The following is a 21,619-nucleotide window of genomic DNA, read 5'->3' as shown; positions in this document are numbered from 1 at the left end:
CCCGGCCCTGAGTTCTTCTCTTTGTTGTCAAACCTAAAGAGACTCCTTTTCTCTGCCAGACCTCTCCAAGCTGGCGAGTCGAATACAGACTGTATGAGAACCGGGGGCGGCAGGGGATTCGTTGCTGTTTGTGGTTTAGATTTTAAGAGACCGAGGGTAGGGATGGCCGCTCCCTTCCACCAGGATGTGTAGCAAGAGTCCAACCCCATTCCAGTCAGAAGGGTACGGGGTTCCCTAGGTCGGAACCCTGGTTGCTGTGTTACCACTGGTGACCAAGTAGCTCAGGTGCATTCGTGGAAAAGAATGCCAGATCCACGCCGCTGCTCAGAGCTTCCCCACCCTGAGCGTGCCCAAGAAGTGCCCGTCAGTGGCCGTTGTATTATGATCAGGAAATCAGTAGCCCCAGAGATACCTGGCAATAGCTTTTTGGGAATCTGGAATACAATTAGCACTCAGACATCTGTAGAACGAAGGGCCCCAGAATATCATTTCTCCTCCTGTCTAATACTCTGTGGCAAGGGAGAGGACAGTGATTTTTTTGGTAGAGCTTTTTCAAGAAAAAAAAAAAGTTTAGTCCTGTGGACAGTTCGGTAGTTATTCTACTTCAAACACTGGGCATGTTTCATGTTCCTCAAAAAGCCCAGTTGGCCGGGCGCGGTGGCTCAAGCCTGTAATCCCAGCACTTTGGGAGGCCGAGGCGGGCGGATCACGAGGTCAGGAGATCGAGACCATCCTGGCTAACACGGTGAAACCCCGTCTCTACTAAAAAATACAAAAAAAACTAGCCGGGCGAGGTGGCGGGCGCCTGTAGTCCCAGCTACTGGGGAGGCTGAGGCAGGAGAATTGCGTGAACCCGGGAGGCGGAGCCTGCAGTGAGCTGAGATCCGGCCACTGCACTCCAGCCTGGGCGGCAGAGCGAGACTCCGTCTCAAAAAAAAAAAAAAAAAAAGCCCAGTTATACTTTGGGTTTTTTGTTGTTTTTTGAGATGGAGTTTCACTCTTGTCACCCAGGCTGGAGTGCAATGGCATGATCTTGGCTCACTGCAACCTCTACCTCCCAGGTTCAAGCGATTCTCCTGCCTCAGCCTCCCGACTAGCTGGGATTATGGGCATGCGCCACCACACCCTGCTAATTTTGTATTTTTAGTAGAGACGGGGTTTGTCCATGTTGATCAGGTTGGTCTCGAACTCCCAACCTCAGGTGATCCGCCCGCCTCGGCCTCCCAAAATGCTGGGATTACAGCCATGAGCCACCGCACCCGGCTGTACTTTGTAAAATAGGCATACCTCCTTACAAAGAATATGTTTAGAATCTTTACATATCGGGTCTATTTACTGTGTCCTTGAAAGCTTTCTTTAAATGATTTATAAAATAACAGTTTCCTTAAGTTACAGATGGCCTCTCTCATCTCTCCGTGTGTTGTTTACAAGCGTGCTTCAGTGATTATGGGGGCAGGAAATGGCCTCCCGGGAGGATCACAGATCCTAGTACTGAAACACCCCCATAGCAGAGCTGTCCCTGCATTATCCAACACAGGTACCTTAAAGTTCTTATAAACAGTGACTTTCTGCAGCGTTTAGATAAAACCAGGCTAGAAGCAGAGGACCACCTCCTAAAGAGCAGTTTCTCTTCATATGATACTTAGCATAGCTCAAAATAGGAGGAGGAACAAAGTAGCAAGTTAAGGATAAAGCTCTTTTATTGTATGCATTGAAACCTTACGGGAGCAGCTTTGTGTCCTGTGGAATCTGCTGTCCCTCTGGGGTTCCCTTCTAGGGCACTGGAATGTTAAACTGGGGTATTAGGTGCCTCTGGGGTCCAGAATCTTGCCAATGAAGAGAAGGGCCCCTGTGTCCGTGTCCCTCAGGACGAAGATGAAAGGCTGGTTAAGGTGATAGTCCAGCAGGAAGGTGAGGTGCGCAGGCTGCAGCCCCGGGCTGGGGGTGGCTCCCGCCCCATCCTCGTTCCACTCGAAGCCGGCCCGGTGTTCCACTTGAGTCAGCTTGATGGGTTTGCCTGTGATCTTGCTAAAGTCTGGTGAATCAAACAAAGACTGCAGCTCTGTAGAGATGGAGAGAGATTTCCGTTAAAACCCTGCCTTCCCCGACACCCCGACCAAGGGATCCAGTTGCAAGCAAGCTGGGATGGCGCGCCACTGCTGACTTTCTGGGACGCCTCAAGCGCTCCGAGCTGGCCGAGGGTGGAGCGACTTGCCCAGGAGCACTTGGCAAGTTAGGTCAAGATGAGAAAACAGGTCAGACAGACTCGTCATGAGCGCCTGTGAAGGAGGTCTGCTCGTGAGGCCGAGGAATGAGCCTGATGAGAGAAGGCAGGCAGGACGAGGATTAAGGAATCATGCACGGCCCCTGCAAGGCCGTGGAGCCCTGAGTTCTCCTCAGCAAGGTGGAAGTCCCGAAGACCCCGGCCCGCCCCACCCACCAAAAGCAAAAGGGTCTCCAGACGTACTCGTCTCCTGCAGCGACTTGGTGACTTCGCCTTCGTAACTCAGCTTCAGCTTGGGGAGGGTCAGCACCGCCTGCACCGTCTTCAGTTCCCGGTCTATGTCGTGAATGAACTCGGAGGTGAGGCTCTCCTCTATCAGGGTCAAATTCTGGGTCACTTTGAGGGGCAGGAAGAAGATGATACTCATGCTTCCGGTCAAAGGCAGCTGGGCAATCTGAGACAGGTGAGAAAGCACGTGGGTTAGTCCTTTAGAGGCCAGAAGCCGGGGACAGACATAGCCGGGAGCTGTCTTCCTCTCCCGTGGCGGGGCCCTGGCCTCGTCCTTCCCCCAGCCCCTCAGCTATTTAACAATCCCCCTCTAGGTTCGAGCTTTCTGGCAGCAAGCCATTGCCTGAGATTTCTTCAGAAAGGAGGCTGTTGGCCTTTCTTACCTTGGCCTAATACCAACTGAAGTTATCTGCTGAAAGAATGTTCTCCTGTGGTTTAAGGAGCTAGAATTGAATTTCAGGTCTTTATTTTCTCCCAAAGTCTATCTGCCAACATTGACTGATCATTTGTTAGGTAGAGAGCGCTAGACTAAGACAGGGAGAACCGGGGATAGGAATACCGAAGGGGCCGTAAGAGGGCTTGGAGGCTCCACCCCATCTACCCACGAAGAGCAAAAGCATCCTTTGAACAGAGGCTCTCAACCTACAGTCCATGGAACAGATGGTGTCAGGGTCCCAAGAGTCTCCTGCAATCGTTGATAGAAACGTGTGTGTACACCTGGCAGTGCTCTCCCGGGTTTCAGAAATGTGTGTGTGTACACCTGGCAGTGTTCTCCCGGGTTTCAGAAATGTGTGTGTACACCTGGCAGTGCTCTCCCTGGTTTGAGGCACTGTCGTCAGATTCCCAGAGATCCCATGTGATGGCCATGACCCAACAAAGGTTAACAGTTACAGACTTACAACTAAAAGAAGTCAGGTACACGGAAAGCCTTAGAATGCCAACGATTGGCTGAGCGCGGTGGCTCACGCCTGGAATCCCAGCACTTTAGGAGGCCGAGGCGGGCGAATCACCTGAGGTCAGGAGTTCGAGACCAGCCTGGGCAACATGGTGAAACCCTGTCTCTACTAAAAATACAAAATTAGCCAGGCGTGCTGGCAGGTGCCTATAATCCCAGCTACTAGGGAGGCTGAGGCAGGAGAATTGCTTGAACTCGACAGGGCAGAGGTTGCGGTGAGCCAAGATCATGCCACTGCACTGCAGCCTGGGAGACAGAGCAAGACTGTCTCAAAAAAAAAAAAAAAAAGAATGCCAACAATTTGGAGTTTGTCATTATTTTTCAAAGTCTGGCTTTAAATTCTAGAAATAGGAGTCTGAAGGAAAGAAAGAGAACTAACATTTGGGCACCCAATCTGAGGGCCCGTTTCACATTACCTTACTCATCCTTCTAACAAACCCTGGGAGGATAAGTGTTGATAACAATCGCCTTCCCCATCTTAAGAAGAGGAAAGGCTCAGAGATGTTATTAACCTGCTCAAAGTCAAACAGCAGGCGAAACGTAGACAGCTGTCAGATCTCACAGGTCGTTTTATTCCCACTCCCCTGTTTTGCTTCTCTGTCCTCTCCCTCCACCCATCACCCACATTGCCCCTACCCCTACGGACCTTGCAGCTGAGATCCGAATCCAAGCCATAGCGTAAAATAGCCTTAGGGTCTGACATCATGGGGACCCTCACGGTCCTCTCTTCATCCAAGTGGAAGTCCTCGAGGGAAGTCTTTCTGGGGTCAAACTTTGTTACCCACTGCCCTGGAATGAAATGAATGACATAGTCTGAGCCCCAGGAGACCAGAAAGACAGTGGCACCATGCTGTGTCCCCAAAGCGCATTGTTGAAAATTGCCTGACTTAAGGGAGCTTAGCCGTCAGGGGCTCTGATGCCTCAGGGAATAGGCCTGTCTCAGTGTGTGTGGTTTGGACCCCACAGTTATTTCCAGGACCCCAAGTACCCTTCACCAGCAAACTCCAATGGCGAGACGTTGATTTGGCTGATTAGGCTCTCTGGATTGTACACATTCTGTGATAGCCTGCAAGAAAAGTAAACTGGTGGCCAGGCGCGGTGGACTCACACCTGTAATCCCAGCATATTGGGAGGCCGGGGTGGATGGATCACTTGAGGTCAGGAGTTTGAGACCAGCCTGGCCAACATGACAAAACACTGTACTAAAAATATAAAAATGGCCGGGTGTGGTGCCTCACGTCTGTAATCCCAGCACTTTGGGAGGCTGAGGTGGGTGGATCATCTAAGGTCAGGAGTTCGAGACTAGCCTGGCCAACATGGTGAAACCCTGCCTCTACTAAAAATACAAAAATTAGCCGGGCGCAGTGGTGGGTGCCTGTAATCCCAGCTACTCGGGAGGCCGAGGCGGGAGAATCGCTTGAACCTGGGAGCCAGAGGTTGCAGTGAGCCAAGATCACGCCACAGCACTCCAGCCTGGCCAAAAAGAGCAAAACTCCGTCTCAAAAACAAAAGAAAGAAAAGTAAACTGGTGTGCACTCCTACGGCAGTGTCTGTGGGCGACAGTCAAAGACGGTCCGAGCTGGAAGAGACCTCTGAGGTCCTCTGGATCATGCCCTCTCGCAGCTGAAAACGGGCCGAAGCCAAAGAGGTGAAGTCACTGGCTGACGCTCGAAGCCAGCTGATGGCCAAGCTCCTCTAGCTTAATGTGACCTATAGTATCTGGATCCAGAGCTGTTCTCTCACACACTAGAGATCAGTGCTTGACATAGGAAGCCATTCGGATTTTCTGCAGGCTGGGGGCCACTCTTGATGGTGCCTCAGACAGTTACAAAGCGTTTTGTTTTGTGTTTTTTTTTTTTTTGAGACGGAGTCTCGCTCTGTTGCCCAGGCTGGAGTGCAGTGGCCGGATCTCAGCTCACTGCAAGCTCCGCCTCCCGGGTTCATGCCATTCGCCTGCCTCAGCCTCCCGAGTAGCTGGGACTACAGGCGCCCACCACCACGCCTGGCTTATTTATTTATTTATGTGTATTTTTAGTAGAGATGGGGTTTCACCATGTTAGCCAGGATGGTCTCAATCTCGGACCTCGTGATCCGCCCGCCTCGGCCTCCCAAAGTGCTGGGATGACAGGCGTGAGCCACTGCGCCCGGCCGACAGTTACAAAGCATTTTAAGGGAGAGGGTGCCCAACCTCTCCCCCTGCCCCACGCCACCCCACAAGGCCTTATCTGAACGGGGCTGGCCCCACACTAGGCCTGTGGAACGATCTCCAAACACATAACCACAGCCTAGAAGGATGTCGTTGGTCACCTGCCATGTCTTGGGTACAGAACTAGAGTTGTTGTAAAACTTGGAGACAACATAAAAAGGTGTCTATGAAGTAGGTGTATTATCGTCACGTTGAAGGTGAGAACATAGGCCTGGAAAGGTTGCAAAATAAGTGCAGAGTTCCTCAGCTAGTACAGGCGGAGGTGGAATTTAAACCTTGTCTGATTCGGCCAGCACAGTGGTTCACGCCTGTAATCCCAGCACTTCGGGAGGCCGAGGTGGGTGGATCACCTGAGGTCAGGAGTTTAAGACCAGCCTGGCCAACATGGCGAAACCCCCATCTCTACTGAAAATACAAAAATTAGCCGGGCGTGGTGGCGGGCACCTGTAATCTCAGCTACTCATGAGGCTGAGGCAGGAGAATCGCTTGAACCTGGGAGGTAGGGAGGCTGTAGTGAGCCAAGATCGCACCACTGCACTCCAGGCTGGGCGACAGAATGAGACTCCATCTTAAAAAAATAAATAAATACATCTTGTCTGATTCAAAGGCCAGGAAAGCCCCAAACAGGCCCACTGTTCATTCTTTCTCCCTCTCTGCTCTTCTGTCTCCACAAGTCTCTGACTCTCTATAGACATTCATACCTTGGCCTGGATTTGATGACAAGCAGATAAGCTCCAGGTGAGTGCAGTTCCCAGATCCTCCCCCAGCCGTGCCCCAGCCCCCATGCTGGGCAAGGTCTCTGACACCTCCCCTTTCCAAGCCCCCTCTGACGCCTGCCACCCACCCTTGGTCAAAAAAGAAGTGGAAAGTTGAACATGGTAATCCCAGCACTTTGGGAGGCCGAGGTGGGCAGATCACCTGAGCTCAGGAGTTCGAGACCAGCCTGGGCATCATAGCGACACCCTCTCTTAAAAATAAATTTAAAAGGGCCAGGTGCGATGGCTCGTGCCTGTAATCCCAGCACTTTGGGAGGCCGAGGCGGGCAGATCACCTGAGCTCAGGAGTTCGAGACCAGCCTGGCCAACATGGTGAAACCCCGTCTCTACTAAAATACAAAAAATTAGCCGGGCGTGGTGGTGCACGCCTATAATCCCAGCTACTCGGGAGGCTGAAGCACAAGAATCGCTTGAACCTGGGAGGCAGAGGTTGCACTGAGCTGAGATCGCACCACCGCACTCCAGCTAGGGCTACAGAGTAAGACTCCGTCAAAATACAATAAAATAAAGAAGTGGAGACGCGCTCACCCTTGAAGTACGCCACACCGAGAAGGAGAATACTGATCTCATCGGGCAGCTCCTTCGTGGACCTGGCGAGCTTCCCTTTCATCTGGGCCTGCACCCAGTTGTTGATCTCCTGCAGGTCCAAGCGAGGGTTGCCCGTCAGGACTCTGGGCCTGGTCCCATATGACTTTTCCAGGGGTGCCACAAAGCTGGATTTTATGCGCAGCTCTGAGAAGAGGCAGAGCAGAGGTTAGCGTGTGCGACTCAACGACCAGGATCCCATCTTCAAGAGCCTGCCAGGCTCGGGTTCTGGTTTACCGCTTAGCAGGCCCTGACTTCCCGCCCAGCCTCTTCTTGTGACTTGCCAGGACTTCTGCTGGCATCCCCAGGCACTGGCCAGGGGGCAGCAGATCCCCACATCGTGCCACTGCCCTCCCTGCCCCTCCCACCATCTCCTGCAGCCCACTTCCTCTTTCTGATCCTCTCTGGGTTCACGGACCTTTCCTCCCCCACCAGTGCCAGGCCGGGCCTGAGCATATATGATCTGTTGTTCAGAAAGAACCCCAAGTTGGCCGGGCACGGTGGCTCACGCCTGTAATCCCAGCACTTTGGGAGGCCGAGGCGGCCGGATCACAAGGTCAGGAGATCAAGACCATCCTGGCTAACACGGTGAAACCCCGTCTCTACTAAAAAATACAAAAAACTAGCCAGGCGTGGTGGCGGGCGCCTATAGTCCCAGCTACTCGGGAGGCTGAGGCAGGAGAATGGCGTGAACCCGGGAGGCGGAGCTTGCAGTGAGTGGAGATCTGGCCACTGCCCTCCAGCCAGGGCGACACAGCGAGACTCCGTCTCAAAAAAAAAAAAAAAAGAACCCCCAGTCTGCAGCATGGAGCCCACATTCCTCAGGCAGCTCGGGCCGCAAATGTGACTTACTCTTCTCAAAGACGATCCGGGAGGCACTCTTGAGGTTTTTCTGGGGGGCGGTGACCGTGCCAAGGAGCTCCTTGTAGGTGCCGTGGATGTCTGGGCTGCTGATCAGGTCATAGTAGAGAGCCCGGTGAATGACGGATTCCGTTCGCTGCTCCGCTCCTGCCAGAGACAAGGATGTGGACGTCAATAACTGCACCCCAGGGCCCAAATCAAGCCCCCTCCCGGAACACAGATACTATACTCATCTTTTTTGTCTGCTGAGAGCCCAAGTAGGTTGATCTTCAAGACCATCTAGGTGGCCAAGGAATTTTCATCCTTAGAGATTTTCCTGAAGTAGGTTAAAGGCGTCAGGTCTGGAAGGTGGGAGTGAGGGAGTGAGGGGCACCAGTCCCTGTGCTTCTCCCATCACAGCCCTTAATACTATTCTGGCCGGGCACAGCGGCTCATGCCTATAATCCCGGCACTTTGGGAGGCCGAGGCGGGTGGATCGCTTGAGCCCAGGAGTTTGAGACCAGTCTAGGCAACATGGAGAAACCCCGTCTCTACTAAAAATACAAATATTAGCTGGGCGTGGTGGCAGGCGCCTGTCCCAGCTACTCTGGAGGCTGAGGCAGGAGAATTCCTTGAACCTGGGAGGCAGAGGTTGCAGTGAGCTGAGATCGAACCACTGCACTCCAGCCTGGGTGACACAGCGAGACTCCGTCTCAGGGAAAAAAAAAAAAAAGACTATTCTGTAGTTACCTGATACTAGTTTCCCCTGTGAACCCAGCTGTGTGCTCAGTGAGGGCAAGCCCGCACCTGCCTGTTTGCAGTTATATCCCCGGAACTCACGCTAACGGCTAGCACCGCACCAGGTTGGTTAAGGAATGCAAGAATGTGCCTTGAAGTCACCGTGTCAGTCAGCGACCCCTGAGGCCAAGTACGCTGGGACCCCCAGGCTGGGGAGCTGGGGAATCGTGTGTGTGTGTGTGTGTGTGTGTGTGTGTGTGTGTGTGTGTGTGTAGCCCGAGTTCCCGCCTGTATGGCTGGGACCCCCGGGGCTGGGGAATCTGTGTGAGAGAGTGTGTGTGTGTGTGTGTGTGTGTGTGTGTGTGTGTGTGTGTGTAGCCCGAGTTCCCGCCTGTATGGCTGGGACCCCCGGGGCTGGGGAATCTGTGTGAGAGTGTGTGTGTGTGTGTGTGTGTGTGTGTGTGTGTAGCCCCAGTTCCCGCCTGCAGGCTGGGGAGCTGGGGAATCGTGTGTGTGTGTGTGTAGCCCGAGTTCCCACCTGCATGGCTGGGACCCCTGGGCTGGGGAATCTGTGTGTGTGTGTGTGTGTGTGTGTAGCCCCAGTTCCCGCCTGCAGGGCCAGGGGAGCTGGGGAATCTGTGTGTGCGTGTGTGTGTGTGTGTGTGTGTGTGTGTATATAGCCCGAGTTCCCACCTGCACAGCTGGGATCCCCGGGCTGGGGAGCTGGCCGGGGGAGCTGGGGAATCTGTGTGTGTGTGCGTGCGTGTGTGTGTGTGTGTGTGTGTGTGTGTGTGTGTGTGTGTATATATATATATAGCCCGAGTTCCCACCTGCATGGCTGGGACCCCGGGGCCGGGGGAGCTGGGGAATCGTGTGTGTGCAGCCCGAGCTCCTGCTTACATGGCTGGGACCCCCAGGCCAGGCCCTCAGTGCTACTTCACCCCTCCCTGAGCTCCAATGTCAATAAAGTCAGCCACGTTTACCCACAGGCCACAGGGGCCCTCTCCAGGTCTGTCTGGGGCTTCCTGCCTCTGAGCACTCACCCAGCGAGAGAGCTGAGAGGGCCGTGGCCACACTGAGAGGAGACAGGAGCACGTTGGTCGTGGGGCTCATGCTGGACCGCACCCGGTACAGGTCATAGCCAAAGTTGGAGACAGCCGCTGCCAGCTTGTTCACCGGGACTTTGAAGAAAGGATCCTCCTCCTCCACCAGCGCTCCTGTGCTGTCGGGGTCTGGGGAGCCCTGGCAGGAGACAGGAAATCTTGGGTTTGAGTTCAGGGACCCGCGGAGACGCACAGCGACCGACTGTCTCCGTGTGGCTTTGTGTAGGGTGGTGGTTCTGGCCCCTTGGGGCTGTCCTTCCTAATTTTTTTGTGTTTGGCCTAAAACTGGAATGAGTTTTCCTCCCCGATCATGCATGAGCTCTCTGCGGGGAGACGGCGCAGAAGAGAGATTCGCTGGTTTTTTTATTTGAGACAGAGTCTCACTCTGTCGCCCAGTCTGGAGGGCAGTGGGGCAATCTCGGCTCACTGCAAGCTCCACCTCCCCGGTTCAAGCGATTCTCCTGCCTTAGCTTCCCAGTTGGCTGGGATTATATGCATGCGCCACCGTGCCCAGCCGGCTGACAGTTTTTAAAAAGTGGGTCACAGGGGCCGGGCGCGGTGGCTCACGCCTGTAATCCCAGCACTTTGGGAGGCCCAGGCGGGCGGATCACGAGATCAGGAGATCAAGACCATTCTGGCTAACACGGTGAAACCCTGTCTGTACTAAAAATACAAAAAATTAGCCAGGCGTGGTGGCGGGCACCTGTAGTCCCAGCTACTCGGGAGGCTGAGGCAGGAGAATGGCGTGAACCTGGGAGGCAGAGCTTGCAGTGAGCCGAGATCCGGTCACTGCACTCCAGCCTGGGCGACAGAGCGAGACTCCATCTCAAAAAAAAAAAAAAAAACAACACTGTCAGCCAAGTGGCTCACACCTATAATCCCAGCACTTTGGGAGGCTGAGGTGGGTGAATCATTGAGGTCAGGAATTCAAGACCATCCTGGGCAACACGGTGAAACCCGTCTCTACTAAGAATACAAAAAAATTAACTGGTCATGGTGGCGGGTGCCTGTAATCCCAGCTACTTGGGAGGCTGAGGAATGAGAATCGCTTGAACCTGGGAGGCAGAGGTTGTAGTGAGCTGAGATCGTGCCACTGTACTCTAGCCTGGGTGACAGAGTGAGACCCTGTCTCAAAAAATAAATAAATATAAAAATAAAAATTGGGAGCCAGGTGCGATGGCTCATGCCTGTAATCCCAGCCCTTTGGGAGGCCAAGGAAGACTGATCACTTGACCTCAGGAGTTTGAGACCAGCCTGAGCAACATGGTGAGGCCCCATCTCTACTAAAAAATACCCAAAATATTAGCAGGGCGTGGTGGCATGTGCCTGTGGTCCCAGCTACTTGGGAGGCTGAGGCATGAGAATTGGTTGAACCCGGGAGGCCAAGGTTGCAGTGAGCCAAGATTGTACCACTGTACTCCAGCTTGGGTGGTGGAGTGAGTGAGACTCTGTCTCTAAAACAAGAAAGTTAGGCCGGGCGTGGTGGCTCAAGCCTGTAATCCCAGCACTTTGGGAGGCCGAGACGGGCGGATCACGAGGTCAGGAGATCAAGACCATCCTGGCTAACACGGTGAAACCCCGTCTCTACTAAAAAATACAAAAAAAAAACTAGCTGGGCGAGGTGGCGGGCGCCTGTGGTCCCAGCTACTCGGGAGGCTGAGGCAGGAGAATGGCGTGAACCCGGGAGGCGGAGCTTGCAGTGAGCCGAGATCCGGCCACTGCACTCCAGCCTGGGCAACAGAGCGAGACTCCGTCTCAAAAAAAAAAAAAAACAACACTGTCAGCCAAGTGGCTCACACCTATAATCCCAGCACTTTGGGAGGCTGAGGTGGGTGAATCACTTGAGGTCAGGAATTCAAGACCATCCTGGGCAACACGGTGAAACCCGTCTCTACTAAGAATACAAAAAAATTAACTGGTCATGGTGGCGGGCGCCTGTAATCCCAGCTACTTGGGAGGCTGAGGAATGAGAATCGCTTGAACCTGGGAGGCAGAGGTTGTAGTGAGCTGAGATCGTGCCACTGTACTCTAGCCTGGGTGACAGAGTGAGACCCTGTCTCAAAAAATAAATAAATATAAAAATAAAAATCGGGAGCCAGGTGCGATGGCTCATGCCTGTAATCCCAGCCCGTTGGGAGGCCAAGGAAGACTGATCACTTGACCTCAGGAGTTTGAGACCAGCCTGAGCAACATGGTGAGGCCCCATCTCTACTAAAAAATACCCAAAAAATTAGCAGGGTGTGGTGGCATGTGCCTGTGGTCCCAGCTACTTGGGAGGCTGAGACATGAGAATTGGTTGAACCCGGGAGGCCAAGGTTGCAGTGAGCCAAGATTGTACCACTGTACTCCAGCTTGGGTGGTGGAGTGAGTGAGACTCTGTCTCTAAAACAAGAAAGTTAGGCCGGGCGCGGTGGCTCAAGCCTGTAATCCCAGCACTTTGGGAGGCCGAGACGGGCGGATCACGAGGTCAGGAGATCAAGACCATCCTGGCTAACACGGTGAAACCCCGTCTCTACTAAAAAATACAAAAAAAAAAACTAGCTGGGCGAGGTGGCGGGCGCCTGTGGTCCCAGCTACTCGGGAGGCTGAGGCAGGAGAATGGCGTGAACCCAGGAGGCGGAGCTTGCAGTGAGCCGAGATCCGGCCACTGCACTCCAGCCTGGGCGACAGAGCAAGACTCCGTCTCAAAAAAAAAAAAAAAAAAAAAAAAAAAACAAGAAAGTTGGAAAAAAGAACTGAGTTTTTCTTTTTTCTTTTTTTGAGATGGAGTCTCACTCTGTCGCCCAGGCTGGAGTGCAGTGGCACGATCTCGGCTCACTGCAAGCTCCGCCTCCCGGGTTCACGCCATTCTCCTGCCTCAGCCTCCCGAGTAGCTGGGACTACAGGTGCCCGCCACCACACCCAGCTAATTTTTTGTATTTTTAGTAGAGACGGGGTTTCCCTGTGTTAGCCAGGATGGTCTCAATCTCCCGACCTCGTGATCCGCCTGCCTCGGCCTCCCAAAGTGCTGGGATTACAGGCATGAGTCACCGCACCCGGCCCCTCACTGCAGTCTTAATCTCCTGGGCTCAAGTGATCCTTCCACCTCAGATTCTCAAGTAGGTAGTACCACAGGCACGTGCCACCACGCCTGGTAATTTTTGCTTTTTTGTAGAGACAGGGATCTCACTATGTTGCCCATGCTGGTCTCAAACTCCTGGACTCAAACAATCCTCCTGCTCGGTCTCCCATGCTGCTGGGATGACAGGCGTGAGCCACTGTGCCCAGAACTGAGTCTTTTTTATTTGCGTCCATTGCCAGCACCTGTCGAGTAGGTGTTTGGTAGATGAGAAATGAATGGGTGGCCACATGCCCTGTAGAATGAATATTTTTATCCCATTTCATAGGCAGGGAAGCAGAGACCGAGGTAAGGGTTTTCTAGGGTCACAAAACTAGGAGGAGGGAGGCTCAGAATTCATACTCCGACCTCACAAAAGTCCAGGGCTCTTGCCAAGATGCCCAGCTGCTCTTGTCCCTCAAGGGTGGGCCACCCCCAACACTCACCCCGTAACACTCATATGGCATGGCCCAGGCTTCCCTCCATGTGCCTGTATCTGCCTTGGCAACCCAGCTGTGCCCTTTCTGGGCAGGAGAGAGGTCAGTCCATACCCTCGCTCCCTGCCACAGCCTGGTCAGTATCCGAACCAATGTGTGGGAACATGACCTGCTCAGTGGAGCCCCCACTAGGAAGACAAGGTAACGAGAAAAGGTAACGGCCGGGCACCGTGGCTCACGCCTGTCATCCCAGCACTTTGGGAGGCCAAGGCGGGCGAATCACTTGAGATCCGGAGTTCAAGACCAGCCTGACCAACATGGAGAAACCCTGTCTCTACTAAAAATACAAATGACCTGGGCATGGTGGCACATGCCTGTAATCCCAGCTACTCGGGAGGCTGAAGCAGGAGAATGGCATGAACCTGGGAGGCGGATGTTGCAGTGAGCTGAGATCGCAATATTGCACTCCAGCCTGGGCAACAAGAGTGAAACTCCATCTCAAAAAAAATAAAAAGTTTTTTTGTTTTTTTGAGACAGAGTCTCACTCTGTCGCCCAGGCTAGAGTAGGGCAAGGGCACCATCTCAGCTTACTGCAACCTCCACCTCCCAGGTTCAACTGATCCTCCTGCCTCAGCCTCCCGAGTAGCTGGAATTACAGGTGTGTGCCATCACACCCGGCTAATCTTTGTATTTTCAGTAGAGACGGCGTTTCTCCATGTTGGCCAAGCTGGTCTTGAACTCCTGGCCTCAAGTGATCCACCCACCTTGGCCTCCCAAAGTCCTGGGATGACAGGTGTGAGCCACCGCGCCCGGCCAAGACAACATTTTTACTCAGGGGGGCAGCCCTGGACTTGTTAAAGTGCTTTGGATTTTTACTTTTTTGGGATCTTATTCTTGTCCCCACTCCGTCCCCTGAAAGGCGAGGCGAGACATGCTCTCTCTGTTTTGCCGCTGGAGAAACTCCAGCCCTGGAGAAATAAAGGCCGGAGCCTGGCCTGGAACCTGGGTCCTGGTTCCCGGCCCCGTCTCCCGTGCTGCCTGCCAAGGAGGGGCTGGGAATGCTGACCACGCCGTCCCCACCCGCCAACCGCGCCGTCCCCACCCGCCGACTGACCTCCTCCGGGCCGCTGGCGAGGCTCTGGCAGCTGCTGTGCCCGAGGAGAGCTGCAAAGCAGAGGAATAGCACCAGGGCCTGCATCCTGGGGCCTGCAAGAAAAGCACGAGGCAGCAGGCCGCTCTCCTCCCCCACTGCACTGCCCCGCTACCCCTTCCTGGCCACCCCAGCCAGGGCCCAGAGGATGGGCAGAGCTAGGTGCTTTCCCTCACCCGCGGCAGTAACCACCTCCCAGCCCCCCATTCTCCCAGAAGTGGACCCTCCGCTTGAAGGCTCATCCCTCCCAGCAAGGTTCTCCCGTCCCTCCCCCTGCCTCAGGGCCCACAGTCATACCGTAAGCTTGTGCTTTTTTTCCATTGTCTGCGTCCGGGGACCCTCCTTTAAACCTAAGGCTTTTATTTATTTATTTATTTATTTATTTATTATTTTATTTTTTCAGGCAGAGTCTGGCTCTGTCGCCCAGGCTGAAGTGCAATGGAGCGATCTGGGCTCAATGCAACCTCGGCCTCCTGGATTCTCCCACCTCAGCCTCTCGAGTAGCTGGGATTACAGGCGTGTGCCACCACGCCCAGCTAATTTTTTGTATTTTAGTAGCAATGGGGTTTCACCATGTTCACCAGGCTTGTCTCGAACTCCCGACCTCAGCTTATCCGCCCGCCCCAGCCTCCCGAACTGCTAGGGTTATAGGCGGGAGCCATCACACCCGGCCCCTGAACCTTTTAAAGATCCAGAGCAGAGGGGCCCCAGCCCCAGCAGGGCTTCTCCATGTGGAGTATGGCCCAGCACAAATGTACACTAAGGCTTTGCCCTGGAGGCAGCCAACCCGCTCCGGTAATAAGACCTGGAGCGACCTCTCCCAGGAGAACGGGGCAGAACCCAGGTCTCCTCCGTGGAATCTCCGGGTACCAAGCAGAGGCACCCAGTCCGGCACCTGCCGTCCCTCCACATTCTCAAACTCTCTTTGGAATTCTCTGGCCTAAAACCTGTGGCCTCACAAGGAGGCTCATTCCCTTCTCCCAGAGTTCCCTTTCAGGAGCTCTTCCTCCCATGGTGGAGTGCAGGGCCTAGGGTCAGAGAGCCTGGGTTCACATTTCCATTCTGTGTCTTTTTTTTTTGGAGACAAAGTGTTGCTATGGTGCCCAGGCTGGAGTGTAGTGGCTATTCACAGGCACAACCACAGCACAGCCCGGAACTCCTGACCTCATGTGATCCTCCTGCCTCAGCCTCCTGAGTAGCTGGGACTGCAGGCGCATGCCACCACACATGGTCTCAGTGCTGTGTCTTTGTAGCTCTCCAAATCACCATTTTTTCTCTTGTAAAATGGAAATAAAATAACCTACTATTAAAATAAAACAACTACCGAGTGCAGTGGCTCACGCCTGTAATCCCAGCACTTTGGGAGGCTAAGGTGGGTGAATGACTTGAGGTCAGGGGTTGGAGACTGTCATGCGCGTCCATGTGAAGAGACCACCAAACAGGCTTTGTGTGAGCAATAAAGCTTTTTTTTTTTTTTTTTTTTTTTTTTGAGACGGAGTCTCGCTCTGTCACCCAGGCTGGAGTGCAGTGGCCGGATCTCAGCTCACTGCAAGCTCTGCCTCCCGGGTTCACGCCATTCTCCTGCCTCAGCCTCCCGAGTAGCTGGAACTACAGGCGCCTGCCACCTCGCCCGGCTAAGTTTTTGTATTTTTAGTAGAGACGGGGTTTCACTGTGTTACCCAGGATGGTCTCGATCTCCTGACCTCGTGATCCGCCCGTCTCGGCCTCCCAAAGTGCTGGGATTACAGGCTTGAGCCACCGCGCCCGGCTGAGCAATAAAGCTTTTTAATCACCTGGGTGCAGGCGGGCTGAGTCCGAAAAGAGAGTCAGCAAAGGGAGATAAGGGTGGGGCCGTTTTGTAGGATTTGGGTAGGTAAAGGAAAATTACGGTCAAAGGGGGGTTGTTCTCTGGCGGGCAGGAGTGGGGGTCACAAGGTGCTCAGTGGGGGAGCCTTTTGAGCCAGGAAAAGGAATTTCACAAGGTAATGTCATCGCTTAACGCAAGGACGGGCCATTTTCACTTCTTTTGTGGTGGAATGTCATCAGTTAAGGCGAGGCAGGGCATTGGCACTTCTTTTGTGATTCTTCAGTTACTTCAGGCCATCTGGGCATATACGTGGGAGTCACAGGGGATGCCGTGGCTTGGCTTGGGCTCAGAGGCCTGACAGAGACCATCCTGGGCAACACAGGGAAACCTGTCTCTACTAAAAATACAAAAAAATTAACTGGACATGGTGTCAGGCCCCTGTAATCCCAGCTACTTGGGAGGCTGAGGCAGGAGAATTGCTTGAATCCAGGAGGCAGAGGTTGCAGTGAGCCGAGATCGCGCCACTGCACTCCAGCCTAGGCAACAGAGTGAGACTCCATCTCAAAAAAAAAAAAAAAATGTAGACTCTAAATGACTTTGGCTCCCCTGCCCTGGCCCCCTACACATCATCCTTCATTATCCGTTTACATACACAAACATCCACCCACACAGCACACGTACTTTTCGACTTCCCAGAACAAACTGGATCAGAAAATTAGGGAAGATATTGTGTGATTGTTGGCTCTAGTCCTTAAAATTAAATCTGATAATCCACTGGACAATATCGTGGGAGGTGAAAGAAGACTGCCTTTGAGTTTACTCAGCTTAAGGCGGGACTGGCAGAGGAAGCCGCCTGGCCTTCTTTCTAAACCCCGCCTCCAGTGAGAGCCCCGCAGACCCCCGCGTTCCCAGCCAGCTGCTCTGGCACGTGGCTGCCCTGACATGCAGGGAGAAAGCCTTCGTGTAGACAGCAGGAAAAGCTTTCTGCAACGCAAGACAGAGTCCTCACCCCCATCCAGCCTGTCTCCACCCACCTCGGGCCAGCCCCAGGCAGCTGCCAGGAGCCTGCCTGCCCTGAGCCTCTCCAGACTGGTTTATTTTATTTTTTTTTATTTTTTATTTATTTATTTATTTTTTTTTTTTTGAGACGGGGTCTCGCTCTGTCGCCCAGGCTGGAGTGCAGTGGCCGGATCTCAGCTCACTGCAAGCTCCGCCTCCCGGGTTCCCGCCATTCTCCTGCCTCAGCCTCCCGAGTAGCTGGGACTACAGGCGCCGCCACCTCGCCCAGCTAGTTTTTTGTATTATTTTTTTAGCAGAGACGGGGTTTCACCGTGTTAGCCAGGATGGTCTCGATCTCCTGACCTCGTGATCCGCCCGTCTCGGCCTCCCAAAGTGCTGGGATTACAGGCGTGAGCCACCGCGCCCGGCCCAGACTGGTTTATTAGAGACCAAAAATTCAGTGAGGTACACAGGAGGCAAGGCTAGAGAGAAGTTGTCATCTCTAGTTCCTCTGGCCCAAGTAAGAAATTAAGGGAGAAGACAGGCTTATCCCGGCATAGTTTATTAAAATTTTTTTTGAGACAGTTTCACTCTTGTCGCCCAGGCTGGAGTGCAGTGGCGCGATCTCAGCTCGCTGCGACTTCCACCTCCCGGGTTCAAGCGATTCTCCTGCCTCAGTCTCCTGAGTAGCTGGGATGACAGGTGCCCGCCACCACACCTGGTTAATTTTTGTTTTAGTAGAGATGGGGTTTCACCATGTTAGCCAGGCTGGTCTTGAATCCTGACCTCAGGTGATCTGCCCGCATCCCAAAGTGCCAGGATTACAGGCGTGAGCCACCACCCCTGGCCATTCTCCTGGCATAGTATTTAAGGAAACGAAAGTCACAATTCAAATGAAGGAGGGACTTTAGTCTCAGTCCTTACAGAATCTAAGCCCAAACCCCAGATCAGGTGACAGATGACTGTCACAATGTGGGTAGGCGGAGGTGAGGTGAGGCAGCCTGGCAGGGAAGAGACCCGGGTCCAAAGGTGGCCCCCAGCTAGACACAGGGACCCGGAGGATTAAGGGCAAGTCTGAAACCTCCACTTCAGGCCATCTGGATAAGGGAAGAGGACAGATGATTGAAAACCCTACAAGGGCAGTGAGAGGGCAGAGCGTGGGGGTCTACACGGGCACCCCGCAGCGCACACCCAATGCCCTGTCCACGGTGGTGTTTTCTGGGCTGAGCAGGCGACCGCTGGCTGGCTGCGGCCACAGGCAATGATGCCATCCTGTTCAAAGGGCAGTATCCAAGCCCCACTCCTGTCCTAGCAGGCGGGGGAGGGCTCAGGGAGCAGTAGATACCCTCCCTGCTGGGCCAAGGTCAGGCCTTATTTTCTGACAATTGCCCACATCAAGGAACACAGAAACTGGGATTTTTGTGATCTTGCCTCCAAGTTAGGCGGATCAACTCAAGCCAATACATGTGTTTCAGATTAAACCCAGTTAGGAGACAAACACCCTCCACAGCCGCCGCCTCCTCTTCCCAGAACCGCAGGGCCTTCAAGCCACAGGGCGGTGGGCCCCGGAGATAGTGTGGGGAAGGGCACCTCCCCCTCCCCTGGCTCTCTGGAGGGGATTCTGAGGGGTCCTCCCTGGCCCACCCATGGTGACCCAGCCCCAGACAATGTTTCCTGAAGTTTTAGAACCTGAATGAGTCAGCCCCGGGTGCCGTGGAGTCACACTTCCCCACACCGCAGAAGCAGCAGCCCCAAGAATAGGACTCCCTGCCCCCCAACCCCACGGCCCCACGGAAGCCGGGGGCTAGGCCTGCGCCGGACGGAGTGGCGTTTCTGCCAATCCTGCTTAGATCCGCCCCTCTCGGTGGCTTGCCACAGGCAGCAGAAAGGGTGCACCCCAGAACGGACGGCCTTTCCCTCCAGCACCGCAGCTGGGCCCCCAGGCCCTATACACCTGCCGGGCTAAATAGTGGACAATATCTGCCAGAGGCCACAACCTCATTGGTCTCCCAGCCTTGACTCACAGCTTGGCCAAAGAGAGTGGGTGGGGGCTGGCTAGAAGGACCCAGCTGTCCTCCATCCCAGCCCTCAGCCAGGGCGCCGAGGCCAGCGGTTTGGTTGTGCTGGGAAATTGCCTTAGCAGTCAGCACCAGCTGATTCTTGAAAAAGTAGCAGGGAGGCCAGGGAGCAGGGGCCAGGGCTGGGCTGCAGGGCGGCCGCCTTCCTGACTGCCTTTGGTGGGAGCAGCTCCCCAGAGCCTCCTTCCCTCAGGCTCCAGTCCCTTTGGGGTGCTGCTCAGACCCAACCCAGCAGCTTAGCTCCCCCTTCCTCCCCACGTCCGGCCTCACTTCATTCAAAAGCCTTTCCAACCGCTTCCGTCGGTGCAGTGGGATTTGGGGATCACGGGATCCTGGCCTTCGGCCTTGTCCCCCCACCCCCCACTCCCTCTGCCCTCTCTCATCCACTCATCCTTGTGCCCAAACTGCAGGGGCTGATGTCTCCCCATTTCCTCTCCCTTGCACCCCTCTTTTCTGCTCCCTCGAGTGCCCCTGCCTCTCCCCTGTCCCCCGAGCCCAGGGAAGCCTCTCCCGTCGTCCCTGGCATCAGAGCAGCCAGGGAGCTGCTTTACCTGTGGATACGCTGCAGCTCCACACCCAGCCTAGTCCCACCAAGCCTGCACACTGAGGGGGCTCCAGCCAGCACAAGAGCTTTTTTTGCTGCCTTCTAATCCAGCGTCCAGCAGGCTTCAGATTACAGCTACTCCTTTCTTAAAGCGACCTGCACTCAATTTGGATTCTGAGATTGCATCACTGTCTCGCGTTAACTTTAACCCACTGCTGCAGCTGTCCCTTATCCCCAAGGCACACACATTTACACACCTTCCTCTTCCTTTAGATTTTCCTTAAGGGGCCAGGCGCAGGGGCTCACACCTGTAATCCCAGCACTTTGCGAGACAGAGGGCAGGTGGATCACCTGAGGTCAGGAGTTCAAGACCAGCATGGCCAACATGGAGAAACCCCCGTCTCACCTAAACATACAAACAAACCTGGGCACAGTGGCTCACACTTGTAATCCCAGCACTTCGGGAGACCGAGGTGGGTGGATCACCCGAGGTCAGGAGTTCCAGACCAGCCTAGCCAACATGGTGAAACCCCGTCTCTACTAAAAATACAAACAAAATTAGCCGGGCGTGATGGGACGCACCTGTAGTCCCAGCTACTCGGGAGGCTGAAGCAGGAGAATGGCGTGAACCCAGGAGGCGGAGCTTACAGTGAGCCGAGATCACACCACTGCACTCCAGCCTGGGCAACAGAGCGAGACTCCATCTCAAAATTAAAAGAAAAAAGAAAAAAAAATTCTCAGTATAGTGACAACCTTCTATTTCCTCCTCAATTCTTCCCGTATCACCATAACCGCCATCTTGAATTTGATTTTTATTATTTTCATGCATTTTTTACTTTTACCATGTAAGTTTTTTTTTTTTTTTTTTTTTTTTTTTTTGAGACAGAGTCTTGCTCTGTCGCCCAGGCTGTGGTGCAGTGGCCGGACCTCAGCTCACTGCAAGCTCCGCCTCCCGGGTTTAGACCATTCTCCTGCCTCAGCCTCCCGAGTAGCTGGGACTACAGGCGCCCGCCACCTCGCCCGGCTAGTTTTTTGTATTTTTTAGTAGAGACGGGGTTTCACCGTGTTAGCCAGGATGGTCTCGATCTCCTGACCTCGTGATCCGCCCGTCTCGGCCTCCCAAAGTGCTGGGATTACAGGCTTGAGCCACCGCGCCGGGCCTTTACCATGTAAGTTTTTGTCCCTAAGTGATATATAATATCAGTTTGCATGTTCTTAAACCTTACTTAGGTCAATGTATCACACTGCTTTTTTTTTTTTTTTTTTTTTCAGATGGAGTCTCCCTCTGTCACCCAGGCTGGAGTGCAGTAGCGCGATCTCAGCTCACTGCAACCTCTGCCTCCCGGGCTCAAGAAGTTCTCCTGCCTCAGCCTCCCGAGTAGCTGGGATTACAGTCACGCACAAGCACGCCCAGCTAGATTCGTTGTTTATATCCTCACCAATGCTTGGCATATTGTCAGACATTTAAATTTTGCCAATCTGATGAGCGTGAAATAGATGTCCTGTCCTTATGGTTTTAATTTGCATTTCCTTGATTACTAGTGAGGATAAAAGGTATTTTCATAGTTTCTTGGCCACTTAGGATTCTCCTTGTGTGAACTACCTGGGCCTGTTTTTCTGCTGTTTTTCTTTTTCTCGTTGATTGAGTCCTCTCTGGATTGCAGCTAGGAATCTTCTTTGTCAGTTTTCTGTGTTGCAAATATTTTCTCCCAGTGTGAGGCTTGTCTTTTCATTTTTATGGCGGGGTGTCCAATCTTTTGGCTCCCCTGAGACACCCTGGAAGAAGAATTGT

General features: G+C 53.8%; 1 protein-coding gene across 2 annotated transcripts; it reads right to left on the bottom strand.

The window, feature by feature from the left end:
* Positions 1-1,682: 1,682 nt before the first annotated feature.
* On the bottom strand, positions 1,683-19,888 carry SERPINF1 (serpin family F member 1). 2 transcript variants are annotated; one of them, XM_077969798.1, is made up of 8 exons: positions 19,835-19,888; positions 14,364-14,455; positions 9,656-9,854; positions 7,887-8,211; positions 6,978-7,181; positions 4,114-4,256; positions 2,468-2,678; positions 1,683-2,062 (listed from the first exon to the last, which is right to left on the bottom strand). In XM_077969798.1, exons 5-8 carry the CDS (start codon positions 7,057-7,059, stop codon positions 1,803-1,805), a joined length of 696 nt encoding a protein of 231 aa, XP_077825924.1. In that variant the 5' UTR covers positions 7,060-7,181; positions 7,887-8,211; positions 9,656-9,854; positions 14,364-14,455; positions 19,835-19,888; the 3' UTR covers positions 1,683-1,802. The 2 variants fall into 2 exon arrangements, with proteins under 2 accessions (XP_077825924.1, XP_014973677.1); XM_015118191.3 differs by having other exon boundaries at positions 7,887-8,042.
* Between the last annotated feature and the right edge of the window lie 1,731 nt (positions 19,889-21,619).

This window comes from Macaca mulatta, chromosome 16 (assembly GCF_049350105.2).
Source record: "Macaca mulatta isolate MMU2019108-1 chromosome 16, T2T-MMU8v2.0, whole genome shotgun sequence".
Taxonomy (NCBI): Eukaryota; Metazoa; Chordata; class Mammalia; order Primates; family Cercopithecidae; genus Macaca; species Macaca mulatta.
The sequence above is the reverse complement of the archived record's forward strand: the minus strand, read 5'-3'. Positions and strand labels throughout refer to the sequence as shown.